The sequence below is a fragment of the Struthio camelus genome, chromosome 1 (genome assembly GCF_040807025.1).
Source record: "Struthio camelus isolate bStrCam1 chromosome 1, bStrCam1.hap1, whole genome shotgun sequence".
Lineage (NCBI taxonomy): Eukaryota > Metazoa > Chordata > Aves > Struthioniformes > Struthionidae > Struthio > Struthio camelus.
This window is the reverse complement of record NC_090942.1, coordinates 71,792,735-71,819,877: the sequence shown is the minus strand read 5'-3', so window position 1 is coordinate 71,819,877 and position 27,143 is coordinate 71,792,735. Positions and strand designations below refer to the sequence as shown.

The following is a 27,143-nucleotide window of genomic DNA, read 5'->3' as shown; positions in this document are numbered from 1 at the left end:
AGCACAGTGCGTTAGAGCAACTCGGCCCATATAGATTTGCTATCTCATTGTAAAGTGAAATTAGTAATAATCTCATGATTGTGAGTTTTGTGTGCCTACATCCTCAACTTTTGCTGGTCGTTTCGAGCTCTGGTGTTGGAAAGTATTAGAGTTGCAAGTGTAGAGATGCAATATTCTGAATAACTCCTTTATCTCCAGGATGGCGCACTTCAAGTCCACGTTCCTCTTGTGTTCCTATTTCATCAGTTGGAAGCAGGAGCCTATGTCCCTTTCATATGTCCCTTTAAGGCTGAAAATGGTTCCTATCTCATTTAAGCATCCAATTGCCTGGAAAAATGGCTTATGCTCTTTGACAACTAAGTGAATGTAAGGACACAGGCACAGAAGTGGGATTGAACGATGGGCCAAAGCTTTATAGGCAGCTCTTGTATGACTATAGGTATTAACTATGCCATTGTGTGAGCACTGGCTTCCTCCTGCACGCACAGCTATGGATTACTGGTACCTCATCATCTGGGTAGAGATCAAGTTTGGTAAATAAGTAAGTCCAAGGCCTAGCAGTCTGTCCCAAAAATGTTATTCCCAAGAACAGCCCTAGGCTGCTTGGCTACCCTGCTCCCCATCTCTGAGTAGGATGTGCCTGTTGTGCTGTGCTCCATGATATATTGCAGTTGGTTTAGTTGAGCTGCATTTCAAGCTCATTAGTCACATTGTTATTGATGTTATCAGGAAGGTAAATTGTTTCAGCCTCAGCTGCTCAGTCCTATGTAGGAAAATATTTCTGATAAAGGAAGCTATCGAGTATCTAGTAATGCTTCTTATGTATGACTTCAGTAATGGGGTGACTGCTGCTCTTGCTCCGTATCTGAAACCAAGTGGGCAAGGACAAGATGAATTAAGACAAATAAAAGCACTCTCTTGCCTTCAGTGAGTCACTCATACCCTGCTCGATCATACCCGTAATCAACCCCTCTTAGCCGTTCCACTCGGGGAGGAGAGGAGAGAGCAGTAGTAATTTACCTAGGACAATCACCCTATCTTCTTTCCCCATAAACCCCCAACCGGTCTGCCAGGCAGTAGTATCAGATAATGCACCATAATGGATATAATAGGATAAATATAAATTAAATTTTATGTAATGGGATAAATTTTAAGAGTTAAGAATCAGTTGCAGCATTTTTTATAACTGTCTGAGATTTGTTTTGCAAATTTCAAAAATAAGTTTTGGTAGCTAGTTTTGAAGCTTGGAAAATCATGTCCCAGCTAAAGAACATGATAGTGGAGATGGATCTTGCTTATAATTTCCATGTCTTGTTCAAAGGCATGCACGTGTTGGCAAGTTCTGCTTGAGTGCGTGGGTATGTGTCCTGGCCTTTGTTTAGGCTGTCAAAGCAATTTCTTTGCAGCAGCTCAGCAGATCCTTACTACAGTTTTTCATCCTAAAATATAAAATAAAACCTTGTTACAATACTGTTTCTCAGGCATCGCTGTCGGGTCAGTACTAATACGATTCAATTCGTATTGCTATGTTCTGAGTTTGAAACCTCTGTTTCTGGGTAGCTAACGCCTGATGGCATCTTCTGTAATGCAGAATACTGAGGTATTGCCCTGACTTTAAAGTATTCATGGGTGGAATCCTAACAAACTTGGAGGATTTTAACCCTGTGTTTACAGAGGCAACATTTCACCCCATAAATATGCAACATTTTAAGGGACTTATGCGAGAAGTAAACGTGCTCAGTAGTGTTAAAAGCCACGATGACATTTTTAATAGTCTGCAGGCTCTCTTCTGGTCAACAGTCTAGAACAGTGTAAACCTTTCCTATTCCAAACGTTATTTAACAATGTTATTCTTGGTGCATTTTCGGTTGTGGTGCGTCAAGGCGATTTTAATTTGTTCAAGCATCTCTTTTAATAAAATGTTTTCAGAGAATCTTCATCCTTTGTCACAACCACAGAATAACTCCTGTTCCATTGTATTCGTTTATAGGCTAACAGTGGTAGTTCAGAACTGCAAGAAATTATGAGAAGACGACAAGAAAAAATCAGTGCAGCTGCCACAGATTCAGGAGTGGAGTCCTTTGATGAAGGAAGCAGCCACTAAGCGTCTTTCCTCTTTTCTTTAAGTGCATTGTCCCTAACATTATACCATCATGCTTTGCTTTAGGAAGCAGTGAAGGAGTCTTATTACTTTGTAAACATAACTAATCACCGTAAAGAAAATTTACAGTCAGTCTTCACAGAAATGCCTGCTGCTGACTTCTCATGATTCAAAATGAATAGATGAGAAATGCAATGAAAGTTCCTGACAAGTGAAAATATTGGCACTTGAACCGCTTGCACCCAAAGACAAGTCTTGACTTTATGGAAGTAACCATTAGATAGATAAACAAAAACACATCTTTGTTTTGGATTTATCCTAGTGAAGCTGAGCCAGCGTTTGAACCCTTCAGTAATAATATGATTTTGAATTCCATCTCCTGCTTGCAATTCTGTCTTTTGGGCTCAGGCTTTCTTGTCATGCATTCAACTACAGGAGATTTAGCTTAGTCGTTGGTGCCAGCAATCAAAGAGGAAAAGTTTAGAGAACGAACAGCAGCCCCAACATAGACTGAATCTTTCTCACACCGCTCTCGAGATGTTTTATTACTAATCATGCTGTTTATGGCAAAATAATGCTCTGTACTTTGATTTTATCAGTGCTTCACTCATGATGAACCATAATATTATACAGCAAGGAATAAACAGACAATAGTAACACAAGTCAGCTGAAAGAGGTGATCAGATCTGCTGTAGGTAGCCATGAAAGAATTTGCAGTACTTTTTTTTATATAGACCTGCATTTTTTGTTTGTAACTTAACCTGTCAAAAGAACAGTGTATAATCTAGACTTTTTTCTGTGTTGATCCCACATGTCAATTTTGCTGTATGTAAAAAGTTATTATTGTTCCTTTATAGACTTAATCTTTTGAAAAAGTGGACTCCCAGAAGCAAAAGGGGGACAAAAGGAACATCCCTTCCAGCAGATATTATTTTTGAAAATATAGTGATTTTTTTGTCACAAAAAATGTTCTGTTGTTTCACATGGTCTTGTGATTTTATATATAATATATGTATTTATATATAATATATAATATCACTTAATTTAGACATTTAATCGTCTAGTTTGATTAAGTTTCAGAGTGCCTTTTTCACAAGAATCAGCTTAAAGTCTGCAATAAACAGTATTTCATGTCTGTTAAACTGTTGTATCTTTGTGACTACAAAGATGGTATTGACATAAGAAAGTGTTCTTGATTTTTGCTGTTAGTTTGCTCTTCCTCTGCGTACAGGGAAAAAAAAGAATCATGTTCATTTTTTCATAAAAGAAAAATTCCAATCTTAATAAAGATGTTTAGTGCCATTCATTGTAAATGTCCTTACAAATACTGCTATGTGTTGGTTATGTGTCTCTCTATAAATGTGTGTGCGTGCATATTTTTACATTTAATATATATTCTTTATGCCTGTTAAAAGTACATAGGTACTTTAAATGGCACCTGTCATTTAAACGTAGTCTTTCCAGAAATGGATCAGGAAGTGAAGAACCCCAAACTGAAGTCTCCAAACACCATAGCAATGACCAAGAAATGGATTCTTGTCTTACCCAGTTGAAGAAACAAGTGATTCCCTTCTCCCTTTACGAAACATTTGAACCAGAACATCTTTATGATAACTGCATCCATTCAACCTGTATACATAGCTTTATGGGATAAAATTGTCAGTCTCACTGTGTCCTGTCATCAAAGGCCAAGTCCAGTCCTCCAAAGACTTAACTATTATCTGATTCAAATTTAAAATTCTATTCCTCATCCTCTTTAATAAGTGTCTGTACTTAGCCCAAAAAAGTGTTCACTGTACAGCCAAGTGCCCTACGCTGAGTGATGAATAACTAACAAAATAAAGCAAGATCTCATGCTATTTCTACACAAGTGCTACTTTGCTTGTAAATACAGGAGGAGTATACTTCTTAAAAGGTCTTTGAGACTAATGTTTGAAAATTAGTCTCTCTCTGTTTGTGTGGAAAATGTGTCTGATACCAGAAAAGGGGTTGTGGTGGTTACTTGCACCTCTAGTCCTTTGGTAATGGTCAAAATATGTATTCCTGTTCTCTGCAGGTTTATCCAGCATTCAACATACGTTTGCTTTTGCCTGAAAGGAGGAGTTGGCTCCAAGTCTCCTTCCATTTGTTGGTGGTACGCAGGGCTCATGGCAGAAGCACCATATTTGGTCCCCAAGAGAGAAGAGGCAGCTTCACAACTTGTTTTGAAGCTGCACTCCTATATTATTGTTAGCTGGTATGTGAAGAACCAGATAAATTTGAACGTGGTCAGCATGGTCAGAGGCTTCTTTGGAGATACTTAGGAGAAAAACAGGCAATTCCTTCCATGTACTTTAAGGATAAGCAGAAAAACCTGTCTATTTTTAGCTGTGCTAAATTAGATAATATGATTTCTGGGTAACAGTCTGTGAAATCTAAGTGGCATTAAGGCAGGCATTTCCCTTTTGTGCTAAAATTACCTTGGTGGTTTAAGGCACGCTGGAGAGCTTCTCCCTTCCACTTGAAAAGTCTTTGAATTTTCAGCTTGCTGGCAATTATAGGAAATGAAAAGGAAATTTAATTCTGGGTAATTCAATGAAAATAAAATGTTTTCTTTTTTTCAGAGTCTTAGATGAAAACAACAATGGTCAAATGGTCAAATATTTCATTCAAAATATTTTCTTGAGGATTTGAGCAGAGAGGAAATTTTTGTTTGACACTAACATTTGAGGAAAATGCAGTCAATAAAAATGCCTTCTCAAATGTGAGGAAAGGGATGGTGTTTGATAACATAATAACTACTTTACTGTTTTGCTGTCATTGAGTCTACATTTTTAACTGGGAGTGAGGGCAGGTCTTAGCAGCATACATCACTCAGAAGTTTTAGGCTTTCTAAGCACATACCTTTTAAACATTAGCGTGTCACTTCTTTCCACCCCTTTAGTCTGCTGCTTCCCTAGGGAGATCATGGGGAAGAAAACCACTGTGAAACCTCACATTTCATTTGAAAGAACACACCTGACCTACACTTCCAATATTAACACATGGAAAAGGTTACATACCATCTATCAATTCAAATGTTACATGGTGCTTGGCTCAGACAAACTGTGATTTATAAGTGAGATTTTTTTAATGTACCTTTATTGCTCCAAAATCATTATTGCTTTATTGTGTTATATAAAACACAATAGGTGTTACTTTGGGCTGAGAAAATCCGTGCAGATTTGCACAGTATGATGTGTGCAGAAATCAGTGGTTTCTTTGGAAGCATCTGAAATGGTAATGATATTTTGAAATGTGCTGAGCTGCCGGTGACTTTAATGATACTCATCAGTGTTTGTGAAACTATTAAACTGTCCTTGGAAGTGCTTTGCTGGTCAGTAACTTTAGCGCTTCACTAATTTAACTAAGGGAACAAACAGAAACCCAAGAAAAAATAATACACCCAAGAAAAAATAATACAATGTGGATCTAGCATCTCTCTCTCTCTCTCTCTCTCTCTCTCTCTCTCTCTCTCTTGCTTTTTTTTTTCTTTTTCCTTTTTTTTTGAGAGTGAAGGCATTTTGAGTGTTTGGAAGTTTTCAGGAGGCGCAGAAGCAAGAGGCAGTCTGTATACCTGCACTTCTGTTTAAGCGTCTGCTATTTTTTCTGGGCTGCTTCTCATGAATAAGGGGAACGTGACTATTAAAGGAGCCTCATGCTTCTAGCCAAGTCACCATTTTATAGCAGCCCCATTTTGCCAGGATATTTTCCTTGTCTATGAAGTTGGTGTAATGTTTAAAAAAAGGAAATAAGCAGTCCTGTCTAAGGATTAAGCCTGAAGCATCAAGACAGTATCTGAGAGACTGCATTTCTGTGCTCAGCCTCTCACCCCTGTGGATGCAATAGAGTTGTTTTTGTGGGCTACATACATAAGGAAATGTGTAAGCGTGCATTTTTAGTGCACAAGCAGATTGAATCTTAACCCCTGTTACATTACTTTTCAGCTAATCCGTGCCTAAGTGCCTTTGGCTCTTCAGTGTCTTTCTTCAGCTATGTGCTTGGGTAAAAGTTGCAACTTCAGCCTTTTACTACACGAGCATCCAGATCAAAAACAGTAGTGGGATATTGATGTTTGTGCTTCTACTTCTTGATAACGTTTGTAGATTAAGAAAGGAGGAGATCAAAGAAAACAGAGAGACTTCCTAGACACTTCCCACTTCCCACTGATGTCTGTCACAGGGAAAGCTCAAAACCTGCTGATCCCATCCATTTCAACAGCGCTAACAATGTTATCTTTTCACAAGAAGTGGCCAAAAGCAACAGGTTTTGCCTAGCTCTGTGAAACTTGTGTTTTCGTACAAGCCCTTTAAAAAGTTAGAAGAGACAGGGAGGTTGATGAATTTATGGGGAGGAAAGAGCCATTTTGATGTACAGGATTATGTGTGGACTATTTGACAAGGGGTGACTTTGTCCTCTCTCTTTAGGCACAGAAAAAAAATGTAAAAATGAAATAAAGTACAATTAGTTCTTTTCAAACGATTCTTAATCTTTGCAGGAGGAAGCAAGGAAATAGGTCTGAAATGCCTGCTGTGCCAGAAGTCACTCACTGCACAGAGCATGTCAGAAGAGACAACGCTTTTGCCTACAGCTCTAAGAACTTCTTCACTCTTCTAAGACATGTCCTTAGGTTTACCCACTTGCTCCTGTCACGTCAACACGCACCGTATCAGGCAATAATGAGGAAAACCCTCTCTGGATGAGATAAATGGTCGTTCAGTGTGCAGAGCTGCTTTTAAACGCAACTGGCTCTATAGGTGCTGTAAGTGCAGCGCATCACTGTAGAGCACCTAGAGTATCAGCCCAGCTGTAGCAATGAAACCTGTCCTTCAAACAATTCATTACAGAAACTGAGAGCTGAGGCAGCATTACAGATCTGTGATGACTTGAGAGGTCTGTTTTGGTGGATACTAGAAAGCATATCAACATGCAACAGGAATTCAAAGTAAAGGTTTTTTTGGACTGGCTTTCAATAAATGTGGCAAAGTAAAACTGAAGGTACAGCATGCCAATTCATGCTAAAAGGATCTGTACTACTCTTCCAAAGCACCGTGTCTCCCAGAATCTTTTATTCCTTTAGCTACAACTTTAAAGCCCTCTAGGAGAAAAGATTTCCACTGCCAACCCAACACACACTATTATGCAATTTCACATATGGGGGTAGGAAAGGAATTTTTTTGGAAGGTTTTTTTTTTTTTTTTCATTTTAACCATTGTGTGATAAAGTAACTATGAAAAGAAAAAAAACTGCTGTTCACCTGCTAGCGAAACAATTCTTTGTATTGTATTCAAAAGCTGCCTTGTATATTCAGGCTATCAAGGCAGTATGGGTTGCAACAGTACCGTTTTAGCATCTTTGCAGCAGTAGTCTAGCACCATGTCATGACCGGGCAATGGCTTGTTGCAGCCAGCTCACGCTGTGATATTTTAGGCTCTGTTCTAGGCTTTCAGTAGGCAATGCACAGCAGTTGGGGGAGGCAGCAGATGGAAAAACAGGAAATTTGGGTTTTTTCTGCTAAAAGTTCTCTAGAGGGGGTGGACACATTTTCTCAGTAAACACTTAATGCCACTCTGAAATACAAACAAACAAACAAAAAAGACAAATGCAGAGGCTGAATGGTCAAGAGCACATTTGCAATTCTGGCTTCTGTTCAAATGAGACCAGGCAAACTTTTCTCATTGCTACTGTAGTAGCAAGCCCTCCAGCCCAGGCACACAGCTGAGACAGTGGTGAACCCTGTGCTATTGAAGCTTTCTTGTTAGTAATCTACCCCCTAAAGACTGGGCTGTCTGCCCATTTGTATCAGCTCTAGGAATCTTGTTTACAGAAATAATAGCTATGCTTTAAGTCTGGGCAAAGTGGAAACTGCAGAAGTAATATTAGATTTATGGAAAGTGTGAGGAGTGGGCGAAGCCAGGAGATGAGAGCTTGGCCGGTGTTATGTACTATGCAGGAGCTGCCAGGGCAGGGGCAAATTCATACCATACCCACTTAAGAAGAGGTAGCATCCTGTTTTTTTTTCTAATAACCTCACAAGAAGCTGTTTGTGGTTTAGGGGGTGGGGGGGATAGGCTGAGCCTACTTGTCTTTGTATAGGACATAGGGGACAGTTTAAAGGAAGTTTTTCATTGTAACCAATTCTGTGACAAAGTCGCTATTAAAATATGCACCTATGGAGCCGATGGTGGAATAATTATTTGGGGGAAGGAAAAAAAAAATCAAATACCATCTGAAGGAGGTGATCAGGCTCCGTGGAAGTAGCTGAGCTACTGAGCTATGCCCTGGTAGCCTGCCAGCTGATAGCAGGCCCCGGGGGGCGGATGGAGAGCATGCGTGGGGGCATTGCCGCTTGGCTGACAGTGACAGCTACACAGGTAAGCCATCCAGTGTGTTTACTTTCAGATCAAGTTTGCTTTGTTTACATTGAGTACCATTGCCGCTAACTTCCAAGGAGGTGACACAAAGCAACAGGTTACAAAATGCCATCAACATCCATTCTGACAGCATCCAGGTCACAATACACAATGATGTACCGGAATTATACAAAGACCAAAAAAAATATATAGAGAGCTAGTTATTCTGACTAGAACGGAAACCGACAGCAAAAAAGGAAAGAGGCCCCCCCCCCCGCCCCAACCCTGGCCCCAAAGTCCCTGCAGGAATCCAGACCGACGCTTTGGCAGCCTCGTCGCGATAAAGCGATAACCATCCCTTCACATGCCGAAAACCTGGTCTCCACAACATCATGAATTCCTGGCTTGGAGAAATAGTTACAACTGTTAAAGCACATACTTTCTTTCCCCAACCTGAATCAGCTTCACATTTTTACACAGGGTTAATACATATTAAAAATAATAAACAAATAAGGGGTATAGGCACCATAGATTGCTCGGACAGTTAAATGTTATAGTGATGGAGTCAAAGATAGTCCAGCTTCAGACTCATCTGTACTTCGATTAGCTTTAGCTTAAAAAAATTAACCTGATCAGTGCCATTACCGAAAAGGTTGGAGAAAAGAACCATCCCGCTGCTTAATTAGTAGGAGCACAGTCCAGAACCAAAACAACCACATCTCTCTACGTAAGCTGCCTCCTCTAGCTTTAGGCTTCATGGGCTGGATTTCTGACCGTTAATCAGTTCCTGGGGGCCTGCATTTTCCCCACTCCCCCAGGTACAGAATGTCAGTGCTGCAGGAAACAGTAAAAATCAATGTACCCAGCACCCTCCCCCCATTTTCTCTTCACAATCTCCAGATTTCTTCATGTATATTCATGCCTCGCTATTCACTAATGAGGTATTATTAGATACTAACAATGCCTGCTCTCCTATGGACTTTAGCACAGACTGGTGACACATGAAGAAAGCTCTTCAAAGCTCTTCATTCAACCATTAAAAAAATATTGCACTTGCTTTAACCTTAAGCTCAACCTGCACAGAAAAAAAGATTAACCAAAAGTACCAAACTAAAAAACCCAACACTCTGGAGCAATCTGTTTTATGCACATAGTATAGTGTCTTTTCCTTCATGTTATATAGTCGAATTTGGTCCAGTAGTTAAAAAAATGTCCAGAAATTAAACAGTTCAAAAGACACCGCAGGCTCTTTAAGGCTTTGTCTCCCCAAAGCTTCTAAAAGTTAAAGTTTCTTTCTTTCATTGTCCGCGTACTGCAAAGCAGTGGTCTCTCATGGCAGAACAACTGGCAGTTCAAACCATCAAAAGAAAAAAAATTCAGAAGCGAGGGAAGATGGGTGTGCTTCATGGTCTCACCTGGAACAGAACAAACGGAGATAAATAAGGAAGTAAATAAAGTCTTTAGCATTTATTTTTACCAGACACACATACGGGAGGGGACTACAGCCCATCCCTGCAAACAACCAGGCTCTGGGATTTGGATTAGACAGTAAACTACCTACACACTGGGGAAACTGAGGCACGTGCACATTGTGGGGCAATGAAGTCGGCAGAGGCTAGCCAAGGTGTGTAACACCATATGAACAGTGCCGTGGCGGCTGGTGCACATGCCCAGAGCCGATCTCTCTACAGGCTATCTGAGAAGCCAGCTGGCCTTAGAAGTGTGCTGGCTCCTGCTTCACTCCAAAGCCAACATTAGGCTTGTGGCTTGTCACTGCTACCTAATGAACTAAAGCTTATCGCTCAAGCAGCAGAAACTGGCTTGTGCACTTGTCACAGTTTCTCCTCGCTGTGTAAGGAAATGTGTTTGCTTACATGAACGAGACAGACGTCTGCAAATCTCCTTCCTGGTGGTCTAGAGCAGTGTGTTTGACGTTACAATTGGGAACTTGGCCAGGCTAGGTGCATGCACACGTCAGTCACTGGGGCTCAGCAGTTAAGGATTATGGGTTTTTTTATTTTTATCTTTTTATGCTAACATTAGTACCAATTTGAAACCTATCCTGTTCCCTAGTTTTAGCCTAAAAAAAAAAAAATCCCTAGGGTTTTATGTCAGAGCTTTTTAGTTACTATCTGGCTCTTCAGCAGGCTCTCTTGACTTGAAAATAGTGTTGGGAGACCCTCCCTGAAATCTTTGTTGGCCTTGCTAAGTTGGCAGTTGGCAAGTAACTTAAGAATGACTGCAGATATCAAGTGCTCGCCTGATGACCCCTTTAAACTTTGCAAAGTGCATTAGAAACAATTGACAGAAATCGTTAATGGCTTTTTCAGAAAGGATTCTTTTCTTCTTTGAACAACTAGTGAGCCAATAATGTTACCATGGGAATTATGAGGGATTATTTAATGCAAGAAGCTAAAGGGATTTTTTTTATATGTATACTCTCCATGTGAAAAATCACCTCAGAGGGGAACGAGGCACAGAAAGCTCCAAACCCTAAGCAGAGCTCCTGGAGCATGAGGAACAAATATCAGTTCCATCACTTGCTACCATGCTACAAAGGAGCCATGATGACAAACTGTGAGGACTATGCAAGGACAGGCTTGCTTGACTTACCACCTGTGATTCTGAACTAGGACTTGCTGACATTCTCATATATGACATCGCTTATACAGAATTGCTGCTTCTTCTTTTGCCACATCAATTGCACACACTGGTGAATAAAAATGTATTGTTCCTGAAAGAAAGGACCACATAAATGAGGCTTTTGCACCTTAGAAAGCATGACAAAAATCTAAACGGTGAAACAGTTCACTAGTTCATAGTAATGGTCAGCACAGCTTATCTGTCTTTCCCTCCTCAGCCCCCTGCAACCTATAGTGAAATGTCTGCTCCCAAAGTAATAGCACTTAACTGTTGCAGAGAGCAGCTGTGGAAACATTACATTCACCTGAACTAGCCTGGCACTGTAATAACTTATTAATAACCCAAACGATGATGAGTGATGAATCAACACTGCAGTTGCAGTGTAGGCTGCATTGATGTTACCTGACTGGAAGTTGAAGCTAGACTACTTGAGATTAGCATGAAGGGTTTTACCAGTAACTATGATTAACCAACAAAATAGTCTCTTTACTCATAGCTCCTCCTGTTAGTGGCAAATTTAAACTCTAATAATATACTCTAAGTCACAGCTATGCAGTGAGAAAAGTGCTGTATCCATCATTATAAGCTGGCTTGCTAGTAACCTTGCTTGCATTTAGAAACAATAGTTGTTATCGTTCATACTTCCTCTTTTGACTTGTCTTCTCTTGTGAATTATGTAAGATTCAGCAAGAGGCTCTGCAAGTAAATGCCTGCTCTTTGGAGAGTGGCCATGGTGCAGGAGTGAGATGCCTGCAGTAGACAGCACTGCTAAGCAGCATGCTTCCCGACGAGTAAGTAATTGCGTGGCTGCGTGTGCAGGGAATCTTTTCCCTTTAAGTATGAAACAAGGCCCTTCACTGCCACGGGCTCTGGAGCAGTCCTTGGTAGCAATTTTGCAGGACTAGGAACACTAGTCTTATGGTCCTGGCCAGTGCACAAGTGCAGCTGACTACAGGAACCTGCCGAGTGCTGTATCCTCAGCACTAGATGTCTTTTGGTTGTAGGTATCTTAACTTGTCAGTTGTTCAGCTTGGAGGATCTCTGTGTTATTCAGGAAATGGATCGACCTTATATTGCCTGAAAATGGATTAATTCTCAGAAAGATAACAAAGTCCATCCATCACTCCGTCTGTCTGTCTGCCTGTCTGCCTATCTCTCTGTCTGTCTGCCTGTCTGTCTGTCTGTCTCTCTCTCTCACACACACACACACACACACACACACACACCCCACCTGAAAAAATATGATTGATTTTGTACACAGAGCAGGTAATTATTTGAGGGATCATCAACCTCTGTGAAAATGACACTGTAAGCAAGGTGGGTAAATCATGTGTACCATTATATCCATGGGCAAGTTTTACGGCAACAGACTGGGATTTTGGGGGTTCGTTGGTTAGCTGGTTTCGGTTTTGCTTTCAGACTGGCTTTTCTAAGCATTCTCATCATACAAATAAAACCTATTTTCAATCTGAAATCTAAATCTCATCATTTAAGATTTTTTTTCCAAAGAGAGAGAAGGCAAAGCCTGATGAACCCTACAGCAAGCTTTATGTGCACCACATGCAGGGAGCAAGTGGATCTCAATCAGAAATGACTCTCCCAACACAGAGGCGGTTTCAAGCTTCAAAATTCAAGGCTGGATTTCAGCGCGTGTCCCCAGTGGTCTGCTGATCTGAGGAGATATCAATACATATTTGAAGCATGTTTCGGGCCACAAATCTTTCTTCTCCCACCCATTAATTTGCAATGACTGCCTTCGATTCAGGATGGTCACCGCTTTAACCACCCGCCTGGGTTTGTGCCATTTTTTTTTCAATTGCTCAGTGAGACGCAGCCAAGTTTCCAGTTTATGAGGAAATATGAAGCGAGGTGAGCAGCGTGTGCGGTTTCAGGTTTTGTAACGGAAGCCCCATGTGCTGGTTGCTTCTGTACCTGAGTGTCACTGCCACCTAGTGACCCCTGCCGCATGGCTGTGTGGGGGAGAAAAAGACGTATGAGTCTGCATTTGTGGGTTTTTGAGTATTTGGCAGTGAAAAGAGGTTGGTGTGATGCAATGCTGCCATGGCAGCAGGACGAGCCCCACTGGCCGCAGCAGCCTCGCAGCAGCCATGGGGGGGTGCCCATGTCCCGGAGTGGCAGGACTAGAGGCTGCCAAAGCCCGGCCGGGAGTGTGCACATGTTAAAAAAGCAAAAAAAAATCTCAGCACCACTGGAGTGGTAATGCAGTTGTAGCTGAAATAACCCAGGCCATGAATATTTGCTCCTCTGGTGTTTACCTAAGGCTCTGCCTTTGAATTAAGTTAGTAAATTGGGAAGAAAAGTGGCAGTTTGGTGGCTTCTGAGAAAGACTTTTTTCATTCACTTAGTGGCGCTAATCAGTGTCACTGCAGATTTTCCTTCTCCTGTCCCATCCATGCTACTTTGGTCTGGATTAAGTAATTCTTGGCAACAGATTATCTGTCAGACCAGCCTGCAACCAGTGATGGTGGCACTTCCAGCTATATGGCGACTACTAGTCTATACTGTGTCTAATCAGCGACTAGTACAACGGGCATGAAACCTTTCAGTCGTTAGCCACACTAGAGGCACTGGGAATGCATAAAAGTTCCTGCTTTGGAACAAGGAGTTTGTGCATTTTTTTCCATAAAAATATTCTGATGATATGAATGTTCTCCTGACATTTTCCTTAAAAAAAACTCCCATAGACATGTAGGGAGAGGGGGAAGGAGGGTGTCTGGCAGGCCCGTACACAATTATTTTGTCCGTTTTACTTCGCATATTTGTACTGCCATCCTGTAACTTAGTACATGTGCTTGGCCAGATGATCGCCTCTTGAACGAGTGTGAATGGCTGTCCAACCCTGATATTTGTCCATGAGTGATTAACCCCTTCTGCAAGTCCAATTCTTTTCAAAATCGTTTGAAAACTGCAAATGCTAATCTCCTCTAATACATTTTTACACATTCATTTTCTACAAGGTGACAACAACTCAGCCTCTCTGGAAGACAGACATCAGTGAGTTTGTAGATACGTTGTCAGGCTCTAGTATATGATTACTCACACAGTAGACTAGTAATGTGACAATATTACAATGAAGAAGAAAATTTAATTGCTTCTATTCATAGCTATTTTGTCAGATGTTCAATGGGAACAAGAGTTGTTGGATGTGAACATGCTACAGAGAAGCACAAAATAGACACGATGGTATGTTCTTACTGTTGAAATGAGCTGAAGGGGGCTCCTTACCTCTGTCTGTACCATGGACATCCTATAGGATCGCATGTCAGACACCAGACCTAATATATCTACGAACTCGTGATCACGGATGTGCTGTAAGAGGCGATCCAGGGCTATGAAGGTGCCTGTTCGTCCCACTCCAGCACTGCAACACACACAGACATGACCGTCATTTCTGGCTTTTCTGATGAGGACGCAGAGGAAAATCTGTGGTGCTGCAAAGGGCAGGTGTCCTGCAGCTGAGTTAATCTGATGTGTCTAACTGAAGGGCAGACAGGAGGCTATTTAATCTGTAGGATATGATGCTATGCAAGCCTTTGTATTTTGCTTAGACAAAATGTATGGAATGGATAGCTCTGCAATCATTTCACCTTCCTATATATCCTTTTCATCTCGTATGCACACTTACATGCAAAGCATCCATGCACATGCTTATTCACCCTTAGGAATTCGCTCATCCCAGTCTCACTGCCAGCTCCCCTGTACCCTCATACTTCCCTCCTCTCTTCAAAGTGATAAGAAACCTTGAACTACAGGAGCTGTAGCTGTAACTGCAGAAAGACCCACTCTGCAATGATTACTGCACCCAGGCATTTGTGACTGAACCTGCAAGGATTTAGCTCTATAGCTCTCTACCCAGGGAACTAATGACTTGGCAAGGGCGCTGCACTACTGGAGTTCATCCTCAGCAGATGGCCTCGTGGGGCTTGGTGGTCAGAAGAGGCTACACTCCGGGACTTCTGCCTTGGGAGTACCAGATAGAAATTGGCAGCAAGCACCCACCTGACAAATCTTCATCCCTGCAAAGGGAAGCTTAGTGATGCACTGGTTTGATTTAGAGTTTCTAGTATGCAGATAATTCTTTTGCCTTGCCTTTCACAAGTAATGTTCAATTCTACGATTACATTATGGATATGCTTTTAGAGGTTTCAAATCTCTAAAAAAGTTGCACTCATATAGAGTGCCAGCCGGCACAGTATCTACCACTATGGGTAGAAGTGTATGTCTTAGTGCCAGTTGCTTCTGTTGCCTTGTTGCAATTTTCAGGAAGGCCGTGAAAATATTTGCGAAAAAGCTGCAACAGTTCAGCTCAACACTGCCATGGCCCAGCAGGCACCCGCAGCCCTCCCTGTCCCTGCCACCCTCCCAGGCTTCCCCCATCCTCCCGGACCCCCATTTCAGCCCAGCCCAGGGCCATCAGTCCCTGTCCTGCAACGCCATAGCATGGTCCAAGATGTACAATATACCCTGAAAATACCATTTGAAAATATATTTCTTTGCAGGTAGGAGTATCCCAGTTAAAAAGAAGATATTACATTTGTTGTTCAGCTCTCTCATGCTTGCTCCTACTTCTTCCCATAGCAATTAAGGCCAGCAGAGTTATACAGAGGATTTGATTTCACAGTCCTGCATATAAATCCCTTCCCTGGCTTACTAGCATCTTTCTTGCTATTAGGACTCAATCCCAAAACTATATTCCCTATGAATTTCTCCAATAAGTTACAGGGGAGGGCTGCATGTCTTGCTGCTTTTGCAGATGCTGCCTTTGCTTTGCTTCCTAGTAGAACACTTAATGTCATATCTGCAACCAGAAATCATATTGCTATAAAAGACTGTTTTTTGAGAAATAGCTGCCAAAGTGGCTGCAAGAGACAGAAAGTGCCAACCATCATGTTAGCAACAGGAAAGACATCACTGGAGGGTGCTGACATGCTGTGCAGCAACATATAACTGTTTACTGCCTCTGAGGCGGGTGATGCAGGGTAGGCTGACGCTCATCTCATCAAGCCTTGACCTCCAGTGGGAGTGTGTCATCCTAGTATACACATATTCATCCACTGCAACCCTGCTATTTATGTACCTCCAAAAAATCTATTCTGAGTAGCTCTAGCAATCAGAGTCACAAAGAGATTTGAAGTCAATTGGGAGAGCTGCATCAGGAAACAAGCTGGAATGATATCATCACTAACACCACAGCCGCCCCCAGAGTGGCCACGTAGGCAAGCGCGCTAATGAAAGGCCAGATGACGCACAAGAGATAAATCTGCCAGTATATAAAACAAGCTTCCTTCAAGAAAAAAACAAAAACAAAAATCTCATGTAATTGTTATCATGGAATACTGGGATTACTGCTCGCATGAGGTAGCGTTGTTAATATGCCCTGTTTGAAAGTGCTGAGTGTGAAGTGAGTGGAGGAGGACGCTCTCCACAGACACTTCTGCAGGAAAAAAACATGCTGCGGCAGACTGCTGTCCAGGTTGCACCCTCCAAGTTGCAAAGGAGTGGAAATGAGAAAGCAAGGGCAGACTTTCAGCTGGTGTAAAATCAGTACAGCCTGCTGCTCTTCATGAAGCTATCTGCTTATATGAGCCAAATTGCTCACATAAAGCAATGCCTATGGATGCAGGTTGAAATCCCAGGCCCACTCTATTCAGAGGCATTAGTCCTTTTCCCTTAAAAGCAAAGAGGATAATCTCCAGCTAATAGGTTAATCCCAGAATCTCTCCTTCCAATGGTTTTAAGAGGTCTTTGACAAGTTATGTCCTTTAATTCTCCATTTCCTTGAAGCACTTACCTGCAGTGTATAATCATGGGGCCTTTACTCTTTGCTGACTTCTGTCTGACCATCTGTACAAACTGCAGGATGCTTTCAGCAGCGTTGGTTGTGGGCACACCATGGTCAGGCCAGGCAGTGTAGTTAAAATGCATCACGTCTTGCACCTCATCGGCCTAATGGGAAAAGCAGAGTGGCAGCATGTTCACAGAAGTTTGGACAGAGCAGTCACATGCAGTTTGACCAAGATCTTTTTCCAAATACAGCCTAAGTAAGTAAAGCTGGTCAAAAAATGACACAGCATGTCTTACGTGACATTTGATTAAAAGCTGTTGTAATTTTCAGGTTTGGGCTTCCTTCCTCTTTCGATTCCATTCCCTTACTATTTCTTTTTCCATTTGCCACAAAGAACAACACTGTTGGTAAACTAGTCTAATGAGAATTTTTCTTTTCAAGTTTCAATGAGAAAGAAAAAAGCAGAAAAAAAGAAAAATATCACCTCCCAACACCACCACTTTCAGAGGGAGAAGGAACTTCCTCAGAAAATACCCATTATTAACAAAAGCATTTATCATACTAAGACCTCTACCAGCTGTAGGTGAAGTAAGATCCTCAACACAACTCGTTGTGGCTTTGAGACTTACAAGAACTCAAAACTTGGGGTGTGGCAGGGGTGGCTCATCACCACAGCTCCTGGTAAGCAATTATTGCTTTTAATTTTGCCATTCTGGGTGAGGCTAAATCCCTCTCTTCCAGTAACCTCTCCCCGGTCACTGGCAACAGCAGATGGTAACTAAGGGTATGAAAAGTGAGATCAGTATAAAAGACCCTAAGGTAGCCTGCCTAATTTTGGCAATCAGCAGTTTATCTGAACTGCAAACTGCATCCGGGTCATTATTTTTAACAGATACCAACAGCTCCACCTCTGAGCTGATTTCATCATGTTTTCTGCATTCGTACTCCCTGTGCACACTTTGGCATGTGTGAGTAGGACTGAGATCCTAGGCCAATGTCAAAGTGTCAGAGCATAGCTTTTGTCATGTTTCCTCCATATTTCTCACCTTTGCTTCAAGTGCTGAAGCCTGCAACTACTTGTTCCAGGAAACAAAGCTGAAAAAAAGTGTTTGAAAATCTGAACAGCTTTAATTTGGTCATCTCATCTGCTTATGTGAATGTCAGTAATTTTAAAGTTTGGTCAAGCTCAAAATGTCTTAAGAATGAACTTGTTGATATCAGAGGATAACGCAATGCAGAGATGAGGTCAAACGCTTGCTTCCACGTATGACTACCTGGCATTTTATTTGATCCTGTATGCAAGTTCTCTAAACTAGTCTGCCAGTTCCTAGCTGTGTTTTCACATGCTTTACTGAGAAGCACACAGGAAGCTTAGCTGGTTGTGATGGACTCTCCCATTTCCTCTGCTTTAATAAGTGAAAGCAGAAAGATGTTCTATTTCAGCAGCAGTAAGGAGCGGAGAACCAGCTGTGTGGACATCTCTGCTTTACTCAAGATCCTGTCCGAGACATGCACCAAGCCTATGCTATGGATATTGCATAATTGCCCTCTTGGAAAATATTTTCAGTTTCTGTATTGGCATTTTCAACTTTTGAATGGTTTATAACACGGGGATAGTCGCCAGTGCCTGAGATAGATTTAAAAAAGGTTCAATGCCTCTAACTGTCTGCACCACAGAAATGTCCAGAACCCCAGAACTGCTTGTGTTTCAATCACCATATGCTTAGCCAAGGTACCATTAACCTCTTCTTGCCTGTTATTGAGAAGCTCACAATCTCAGGGGCAAGTGTGTCAAACAATGTTGATGTTTGTCTGAGGAATGAGAGTAGGGCCGTAATCTTTCTCTTAGGTGTTTTCCACCGAATGCCAGTGATGAATAAAAGTTAAAGAAAAGCCTGGATCAAAATTGGTCCACTGCTTTAGTAGAGCAATGCAACACATTTCACTTACGTAGCTAATTCGGAAATTCCTATAAACCCAATCTGTGTGCTCCTCCTCAGACAGCATCTCCACCGTGATGTCCCCATATGCAATAGGATCTTCCGTAAAAGGCCAATAATGGTCACATTTCACCTGAAAAGGGAAAATATATATCCATGCATACATACATACAAATATATATATAAAACAAGAAATCACAATCAAAAGTATACCTAATCTCAATTTTAGAAATGCTTACAGCATTACTTCCTGTACTGGAAGTACAGGTGTCCTGGACACCTTAGTAAATGGTAATATTTACTGCAATGACTTTTTTAGCCTCATCATTCTTGTTTGTGCAACTATGGACACGGTTATATACTGATTTTTTGAATGGGAACATTATTACAGCAAAGAGTGGAAATACACACATTGTTTGTAGATTGTTACTTTTTCTAATAAGTAGGCCTAAAAGTGTTAGTTTTACAAAATATGAGGAACAAGAATTTATGGGGTAAAAAAACCAAAAATGTATTTGCAAATGACCCCATTATAATGTCAAGGAACATGTAAAGCCTAATTTTTTTTTATTGTTTTAAACTTAAAATAATACATAAAATCCACATTCTAGGCACTCTGAGATAACTGTGGAGATAGGAGGAAGTACATTAACCCACCCTGCCCTGACAAAACATTCAAGTCTACAACACAAGAACTACCTAGTGCTTTCCTCATTTCAAACCCCTGTTTTAGCTTCAGTCCTAAACATGCCAAAAATGAAGGAAATCACATCAAGACTTAACTTTTATAGTTTACAGTATATTCTCCACCCTCAAAGCTTTGCAGCAGACCTTTAAAGGCTCATTAGTTATCCTTAACCCATACTGATAGGTCCAGTTATAACCAGAAAAAAGTCACCCAATCCTGCAATGACTTCCGTAAGTGAGTGAAGTAGAATTCCAGGTCTTGCTATGATGCTGCTTCATCATTAGAAAATGATGCAAAGAATCCCACCAGAAAATATATATGTTTGCAGAATAGTTTATTTTATCCCATGCATAAGATTTTGTTACATACCCTTCTTTTCTCATTGCACTGAGTGAGCATAACAATAATTTGAGATTTTTGTTGAAGAACCATCTTCCAAAAATCATTCCTAGTTTCTGGCAATGGTCCTTGTGTTGCAATGTATTCCTGGGGTGAATTGTAACCCTAAGAAGCAGAGATAGGTGCTATTTACCAACAGGCTTAATGTTTCAGAACATGTATTTTTCCCTGCTATATGTATTTTTTTTAGCTTTCCCAAGCTCCATTTGTGCATTTTAAAGTCATTTCTAACATAAGAAACTACTTCATGATTTTTTTTGATTTATTCTGAGGTTACAACTTCTGCCAGTTTCTGATGCTTCCAAAGTGCAACCAATCTAGAATGAAAGAAAGAAGGTGAAGCTGATGATACTTTACAAATTCTTTGCCATGAGAGTGTGAAAGACAAACAAGTAAAAAGAATCCTACACCAAAGTTCCAACTCCTTCCAGATTTCATAATTGAAAGGTTTACCTTGTTATAGAAATAAAAACAATTATAGAAATAAAAACAATTATTCACCCTTAGCTTGCTCATTCCAAGCAGAGCCTGTGGTGATTTTCAAGAACTGACGTAAATGGAAGGTAGCAATAAACAGGAGTATTTGCATGTGTTTATTTCACAAGGACTTAAATTATTAAGAAACTAATTATAATTGTGCTTAAAACAATACAGACCATGCTGAGTCAACATCCTTAACAGATTATCACTGCTATGCTTTACTGAAGCTCAGATGCTTTATAACCTTGCATTCCTGCTCCTGTCATTATCAATGTGCTTTTAGATGTAGTCCTCCTTCTCTCCTTCCTCCTCCCTCAAAAGACCACCGTAAATAATAAAATATCCACAGAAGAGCAATTTTAACATCTACTATAATCATATTTGCTGAGACTGTATCAGTAAAACGTCATTTGCAAAGTTATTTGATATCCCGAGTAAGAACAAAAAGGAACAGTTAAGGCACAGCACGATCCCACATAAGTAAGTCCACTGTAGTACCCGTGGATTGTTGAAATACTGAAAGTTTGAGAGCACTTTCCAGAAATGACTTCCTCTAGACATTTCTAAAAGTCAGTTCAACTTCAGTGTTTGTACTACACAGAAAGCTGTTTGTTTGTCTGCATGGGCTATGTCCAACCTAAGTGGCAAATCTCTAATATTACAGATACTCAGATCACCACTAATAACAGCGTCTAGAAGGAGGTGCTTAGTGAAGAAGCAATTATCAGAAAAGCCAAACTAGGAGGCTGTGCTTGCCCCGTTGGGAAGGCAATTCCTATGGCTAATAGTATGTTATAAGCAAAACTGAATAGATGTAAAATATAAAATCTCAAATGAGCAATCCAAAAAGGAGACGATTACATATAATCCTGGATGCTATAAACACTTCATAGAAGTTTTCTTGGTGCTTTTGGGTATTTGTACATTTCTATTTCCTGATTCAATATGAGCTCAGACACTTACAGATTTAGCGTCTCTATTCATGCTCTTGCTACACAGAAACCACACGCAGGCAACGTGTTCAGCAGCACCTAGATGGGAGACTTCACAGTGGCAAAGTGTTTTTACCGATTCATTCAAAGACGCCTCCCTTGTGCATAATACTGACTCACCGCCCTCCAGCCAGGCCAGGGCCAACACTGTCTCCTGTTCACGGCAGCGAGGCAGAAATGCTCCCCTGCGTACGTTCCCCCCAAGTATGGGGGCTTTTTCTAAGCAGATGCCTTAATGTCCTGCCTTCCCCACACCGGGTGAGCACGGCAAATACTGAGCTGCAGCCCGGATGGAGGGGCAAACAGGGGCAGACCGTTGCGGCAGTGATGAGAACAAGCCTGGGGGACTGCAGAGGCCCAGGGGAGAGGAGAAAGAACTAGTGAGGTTTCAGCACACCCCTAATGTCAAAGTGTTTGGCTACAGCACTGGGTCTACTTCTCTTGCCCAAAAACTCTGGCTGCTATTCTCCGTTAACAACTGCTGTACCAGGCAGAAGCAGGCACACTGAGCAACACCTGAAACAAGGAAGCACCAGCACAAGCCTTCCCCGTGCACCATCTGGGCTGCACGCATTCGTCAGTCCTGCAGTGACTGGCTTGCTCCTTTTCCCAAATAAATTATAAACCTGGAAAAGTTCTTTCAGCTGTCTTGAAAAGGCCATTTCACCTTTCACAAAGATTAGATTTGCAGCTCTCTGGTGCTGCTGTGGCAAAATTTGGCAATACTTTTTTTTTTTTGTGGCTAGTAGAAAGCACAGTTCCCTGCAGGCAGAATACTGGAAGCTGAAGTGGAAAACGTGGCTGAGCTACCAGGAGATTTTGCACCATTTGCTGCTGACATGTGCTCTAGCTGCTGCACAGGGCATTATTCTTTACATTGATTGGAGTCTCTTTACTCACGGGAATATAGTTGGCATTAATGTAGTCAGAACCCTCTTCTTCATTCATTGAAACTAACCGGACACGGCTAAAATCATCTGTAAAAGGAAAAAAAAAAAAGACTTGGCTTTCAAACATGGCACTCATCTCAAACTAAGTGAAATTAAAAGCAATCATCTAAAAATTGAAAAATCTATTAAAAAATAAAGAATGCTCATATTCACCGAGATAGCAATGCGCTTCAGTAAGCACTACGTGGTTGCAACACAATGAATGTGCAGAATGCACCCTCCAGCTGCCTTCCCTTTGGGTTCTCTTCGATTTAATTAAACTCATAGAAAAAAATAACACTGCTCAGTAGTATGGCCTTGTATTTTTCAACTCCAGTCACCAGTCTCAGGCTAACAGAAAACCTCCATTGCCTGATTCTCTTTAGGAACAGGTTTTAGAACAGGCTTTTATCAGCCAGAAAATCTGTGCTGATTTCACAGTTCTCTTATTAAAACTTCTTTCCTTCTAGAGGCACTTCAACAGGAGCCTGCATGCACTGTACTCACATGGTAGGATATTTGTGTAGCGATTTTTACAGCGATTCATGGGAAGGTCAGCAGCAAAGTGGGGTATGTCAAGACCAATCAGTTTTAGCTCCTGGGGTAAGAGAAGGAAAAAAGTCAAATTCACTAACATTCAAAAAATACAATCTTCTGTGAAATGAGCGCCTGTAGCATCTACCAAGCTGGAAGTGTTCATAAAGCTCTTTATAAACTGACAATAGGGACACATTGAGCTCCCTTATCTGCCACCCATGAGCTTGGCTCAGAACAACTCCAGACCAATGATGTAGCCTCTTCTGCCGATGCTACCAATGCACTGCTGCCAGTCAAAGTTGTGACTACGGACTGCTCCTCTCCAGTGACACTAAATTAGCTAAAATAGTGTCAGACCAGGGTGTTGATAAGTTATTGCTGAGGAGGTCATCCACAACATTTTAAGAGCTTCCTTCAGTTCCTCAAGTGGCTTTCGATCTTGATACTGGGGAATGCTTGAAAGATGTTTCCAGTTGTTACCGTAAGTAGTCATAGTTAAAGCATCAAAGCACTCTTCACTGAGAGGAAGGGCACATGTCAGCTACACACTACAGTGATAGCCCTCCTCCTCCTCCTTTAAGTCATTGGGAGCATTGGTCTCACTTCAACAGTCCTAGGATCGGAGCTTTCTAGTTTTATATGACTAAACTGACTTTAAATGTTGGGTAATTCAGACAATGTATCCCCCTTGCTCTTGAAGAGATTTTTGATGTCACCTTCTCATTCCAGTGCTGCCCTCCAAATTAAAAAATAAATAAAAATTCTGAATTTAAGTTAAGCTACCAGCAGATCCTAAACTAAAAAAGATGTCTGACAATTAGCTCAATCTAAATATGATAAGCCATGAAAATCAGCTGACTAAATACAGTCTTCAATAATATCAAAGACTGTTTTTAAGCTCTGCAGAACTTCCAGTGAAGCTCATCCACCTAGCAACAGCACATATTAAACACAACAGAGCACAGGAACACACCACACAAATCTAACATCTGGAGAAAGCCGATTTAGGCACGACAGCTAGGAGCGGAAGGAGTCCCCACAGATTTACCTCAAATTGCAGAGAAAATTTATAATCTGAATCTTTGGCCATATCCTTGATGTAGCCATCAAAATCATCCAACTGGACAGGGCTTTAAAAAAAAAAAACACACAAACATTTACAAAAAAAAAAATTATAAATAGGTTTTATTTCTATTGCCCCACAGAATACTATCAAGTCATGAATACGTATTTGCAATTGTTCATGCTAGAAAGTAACAAAAGGGAAGAAAAAAAACCCCTCATGATTCGGTGCCAACAAATGGCACTGAACATATTGCTAGTTACTTACACCATACTGTAACACCAGGAGCAAGCATGGTTCAGGGAGGGGGAGCTGATCCCCGTGGCGAGCTGAGCTCTGCAGCTCTGGGTGCGGACGATGTTAAGGGTTTGACCTGAGCTGGCAGGTAGGAGTTGTCCTGCCAGAGGGAAAACACTGGCCTGAGGCAAGGGGAAAGGCCTATGTATCTTTCTTGGACTCCCTGGCCCCTGAACCACCTCTGAAGGTCTCTAAAGGGAATAGATGCCCAAGGCATAAGTGGCACCAAGATGAGTGGGTGGGTGATCCAGCATCCCAGTGCAGACCCACTTGAATTACTGTGCTGTCAGCGTGCTTCTTGTAGCAGAGCAGCGACAGCTCATTTAAGCTGCCTCAACACTACATAAAAGGTTGCTTTCACATATGGAAACCATCCACTGAGGAGACACTTTTAAAACTCATTTGAGTTTTGCTCACTCAGACCCTTAGTGGATTTCATATTTAGGGCCTCATTTTAGAGAAGGTCTGTGAAAAAAAACTTAAAATAGCATTTTTGGATGCTGCTGCCGTGACGGTTTTCTCCACTGGCTTTGAGAACTATAGGCATTCGCCATTAGAGGTCGAATTCTCCTCCTGGAGAAACAGTCAGTGAAAACAATGAAGTATAACTATACAAAGCCACGCAGAGCTTCAGCAGGCGTAAACTGGCCTTGCTTTTGTGACTCCCATTACTCCACACACTGCCACACCAGGTAAGGGTCTATCTCCTAGCACAGGCACAGCCTCTGAACATAAAGGAGGCATAACTAGGCTAAGGCTCTGAATAATGACCCACAGGTAAACAGCTTCCCTCACCTAATTATCATGTTCTAATTTACAAGCTACTGAAGCATGTATGCAGTAATCTTTTCATTTACTTCAAGGCAATAAGCCCAAAGGAACCTGTCTTATCACCACTTAATTACTCCTCTTTACCCGTTAGCATTAATAATCTAATGTTCTAGCAACAACCATAATGAGAGCCTCATGTCAAGAGGGAAATAAATGCATTCCAGTTTTTTACCGTTTGTCATTTTTAACTAAGGCAAAGCTCCGCTGGAATCACGAAGTTGGATAATTGATCTTTTCCCCTCACGACTAATTTTATATGAGTCAGGAGCTGTTTTACCACAACTTATCTGTTCAGAAGAGTAACTTTTGTGCAATTATTGTTTGTTTTTGACTTTCTGACATCTCTGTCAGGAAGTATTTACCAAGAAGTTTTCTCTATCTGTAACTGCAATATCACTATGCCAATGTACTCTTTCATGCATATTCAGTCTGAGGTGATACTTTTTTAAAATTTCTTTAAATGTTCAAAAAGTCACATACTTGGTCAGCTTTCTTTTCTTTAATCCATTTTTACTCCTGAAAAAAAAAAAAGTTTTTCATTCGTTAAATTAGCGTATGTTCTTGGTTTGAAGTTAGTACTGATTTAAGAATGTACGTTTTCTGCTCCTCACGTTACTCAGGATAAGGTTGGTGATAGTACCTTGGATATTTTTTAAGCTAACAGCAAAATTTCCATTGATGTTAATGGGATGAGTTTTCCATTCCCTGGCTTTAAGAACCACCTGCTTATAAAAGGGAAAACCCGTAGGCACAAGCAACGGGTCCCTGTAAATCCTGACCCACCAGTGCTGGTGGCTGCACGTGGGCCCAGGTTCAGCCCCAGGGGCTGAACCCTGGCCGAGCTGGGCAGTGGGGCTGCAGGAGAGAGAGTGCAAAGGTCCACCCCAGGCAGCTCCACTCTGGCTTCAGCAGGCTGGAAAACTAGATGCCAGTGCTGGGGCGTTACCAGGAATGAGCGTGTATCTGTTGGGTAAACCACTTGCAAATTCAACTAAAAGAGCGGTGGAAAAAAAAGAAAGGGCCCAAACACTATTTCTCACTCACTGCATAGCCTGCGTATGTGATGATCAAAGAAGACAATGGCGAATATCCTACTGATCTCAACACAACTAAGGCTTAAACCTTAGATAATTTCACTTTTAATAGGTAGAGATAACAATGCCAGCCATGTAATACACTGTCTTCACATGATTTATAACTGATACACTTCACTAGAGACAGTTAGGAGCAAGATTATGAGTGAATTAAGCAATACAGACCTTAAGAAATGGACATAAGAACCACACTGCACTAATTACCTTCATATGTTTTTTGGAGGGGGTGTATGCATTGAGCGTGTGAGAGTGAGTGTGTGTGTGTGTGCATGTGTGCGTGCGTGTGTGTGTGTGTGTATTCACTTTGTTATTGTCACAAAAATGTTAACTGATCACTCAGATTAGCTGCACAAAGCAAGCACCCTGGAATACTTTGGCTAGAGGTTTGAAAATACTGATCCCTCCTGTTAAGGGCATGAGAGAGCAGCAGTGACAACTGCACAGACAGACAGTGACAGAGCACAAATAGATTCTTGCTTCCCCAGAAGGCCTCTTAGTGGTGTCACACTTCTTTTTTCTGAGTATTAACTAACATTTGTTCCTTAATCACATTATACTGATGCTATTTTTAATTTCATGACAATAGTCAAATGATTCCTAGATACTTTGGGTCACAGCTTCAATTTGTAAATTAAAGGTAAAGACTTTTAATTTCAAAGCAGTGAAAAGAAAAAGTAAAGAAAAATATTAAAAGTGGAGTAATTTTATTTTTCTATCTTTTCAAGCTTAGAAGGGAAACGATTGATTCATTTCCAAAATCTCCAAAATGAAATTTTCCAAAATGTTCCATTATCAGAGCAGCTGCAACCTGCGGTAATTTTGTTATCTTGTCAAGGTACAATTTCACTTTAGAGTCAGATCTTTGCTTGCAGAGTTAACGAGAGCTACGGCAATACTAATTTTACACTAATGTGGAGAGTCACTTTGCAAAGCATTATGGTATTATACACCTCTTTCTTTAGCTTACGATGC

General features: G+C 41.2%; 2 protein-coding genes across 11 annotated transcripts in view; one reads left to right on the top strand and one right to left on the bottom strand.

Moving 5' to 3' along the window:
• Window positions 1-5,528, top strand: part of EPS8 (EGFR pathway substrate 8, signaling adaptor) — a 139,852-nt gene extending 134,324 nt beyond the window's left edge. For all 5 annotated transcript variants that reach the window (XM_068948209.1, XM_068948175.1, XM_068948190.1 and 2 more), the window contains one exon: window positions 1,991-5,528. In XM_068948209.1, the coding sequence (XP_068804310.1) occupies window positions 1,991-2,104 (114 nt within the window). In that variant the 3' untranslated portion in view covers window positions 2,105-5,528. The remainder of the gene's footprint in view (window positions 1-1,990) is intronic.
• A 2,966-nt stretch (window positions 5,529-8,494) lies between these two features.
• PTPRO (protein tyrosine phosphatase receptor type O) overlaps window positions 8,495-27,143 on the bottom strand; it is a 158,975-nt gene continuing 140,326 nt past the window's right edge. For 5 of the 6 annotated variants that reach the window (XM_068948099.1, XM_068948106.1, XM_068948115.1 and 2 more), the window contains 10 exons: window positions 25,558-25,593; window positions 23,935-24,016; window positions 22,857-22,947; window positions 22,321-22,397; window positions 19,919-20,053; window positions 18,872-18,994; window positions 16,928-17,082; window positions 14,362-14,497; window positions 11,086-11,206; window positions 8,495-9,887 (listed from right to left, as the gene is read on the bottom strand). In XM_068948099.1, the coding sequence (XP_068804200.1) occupies window positions 11,102-11,206; window positions 14,362-14,497; window positions 16,928-17,082; window positions 18,872-18,994; window positions 19,919-20,053; window positions 22,321-22,397; window positions 22,857-22,947; window positions 23,935-24,016; window positions 25,558-25,593 (940 nt within the window). In that variant the 3' untranslated portion in view covers window positions 8,495-9,887; window positions 11,086-11,101. The remainder of the gene's footprint in view (window positions 9,888-11,085; window positions 11,207-14,361; window positions 14,498-16,927; window positions 17,083-18,871; window positions 18,995-19,918; window positions 20,054-22,320; window positions 22,398-22,856; window positions 22,948-23,934; window positions 24,017-25,557; window positions 25,594-27,143) is intronic. The other variant, XM_068948122.1, reaches the window with a different exon arrangement.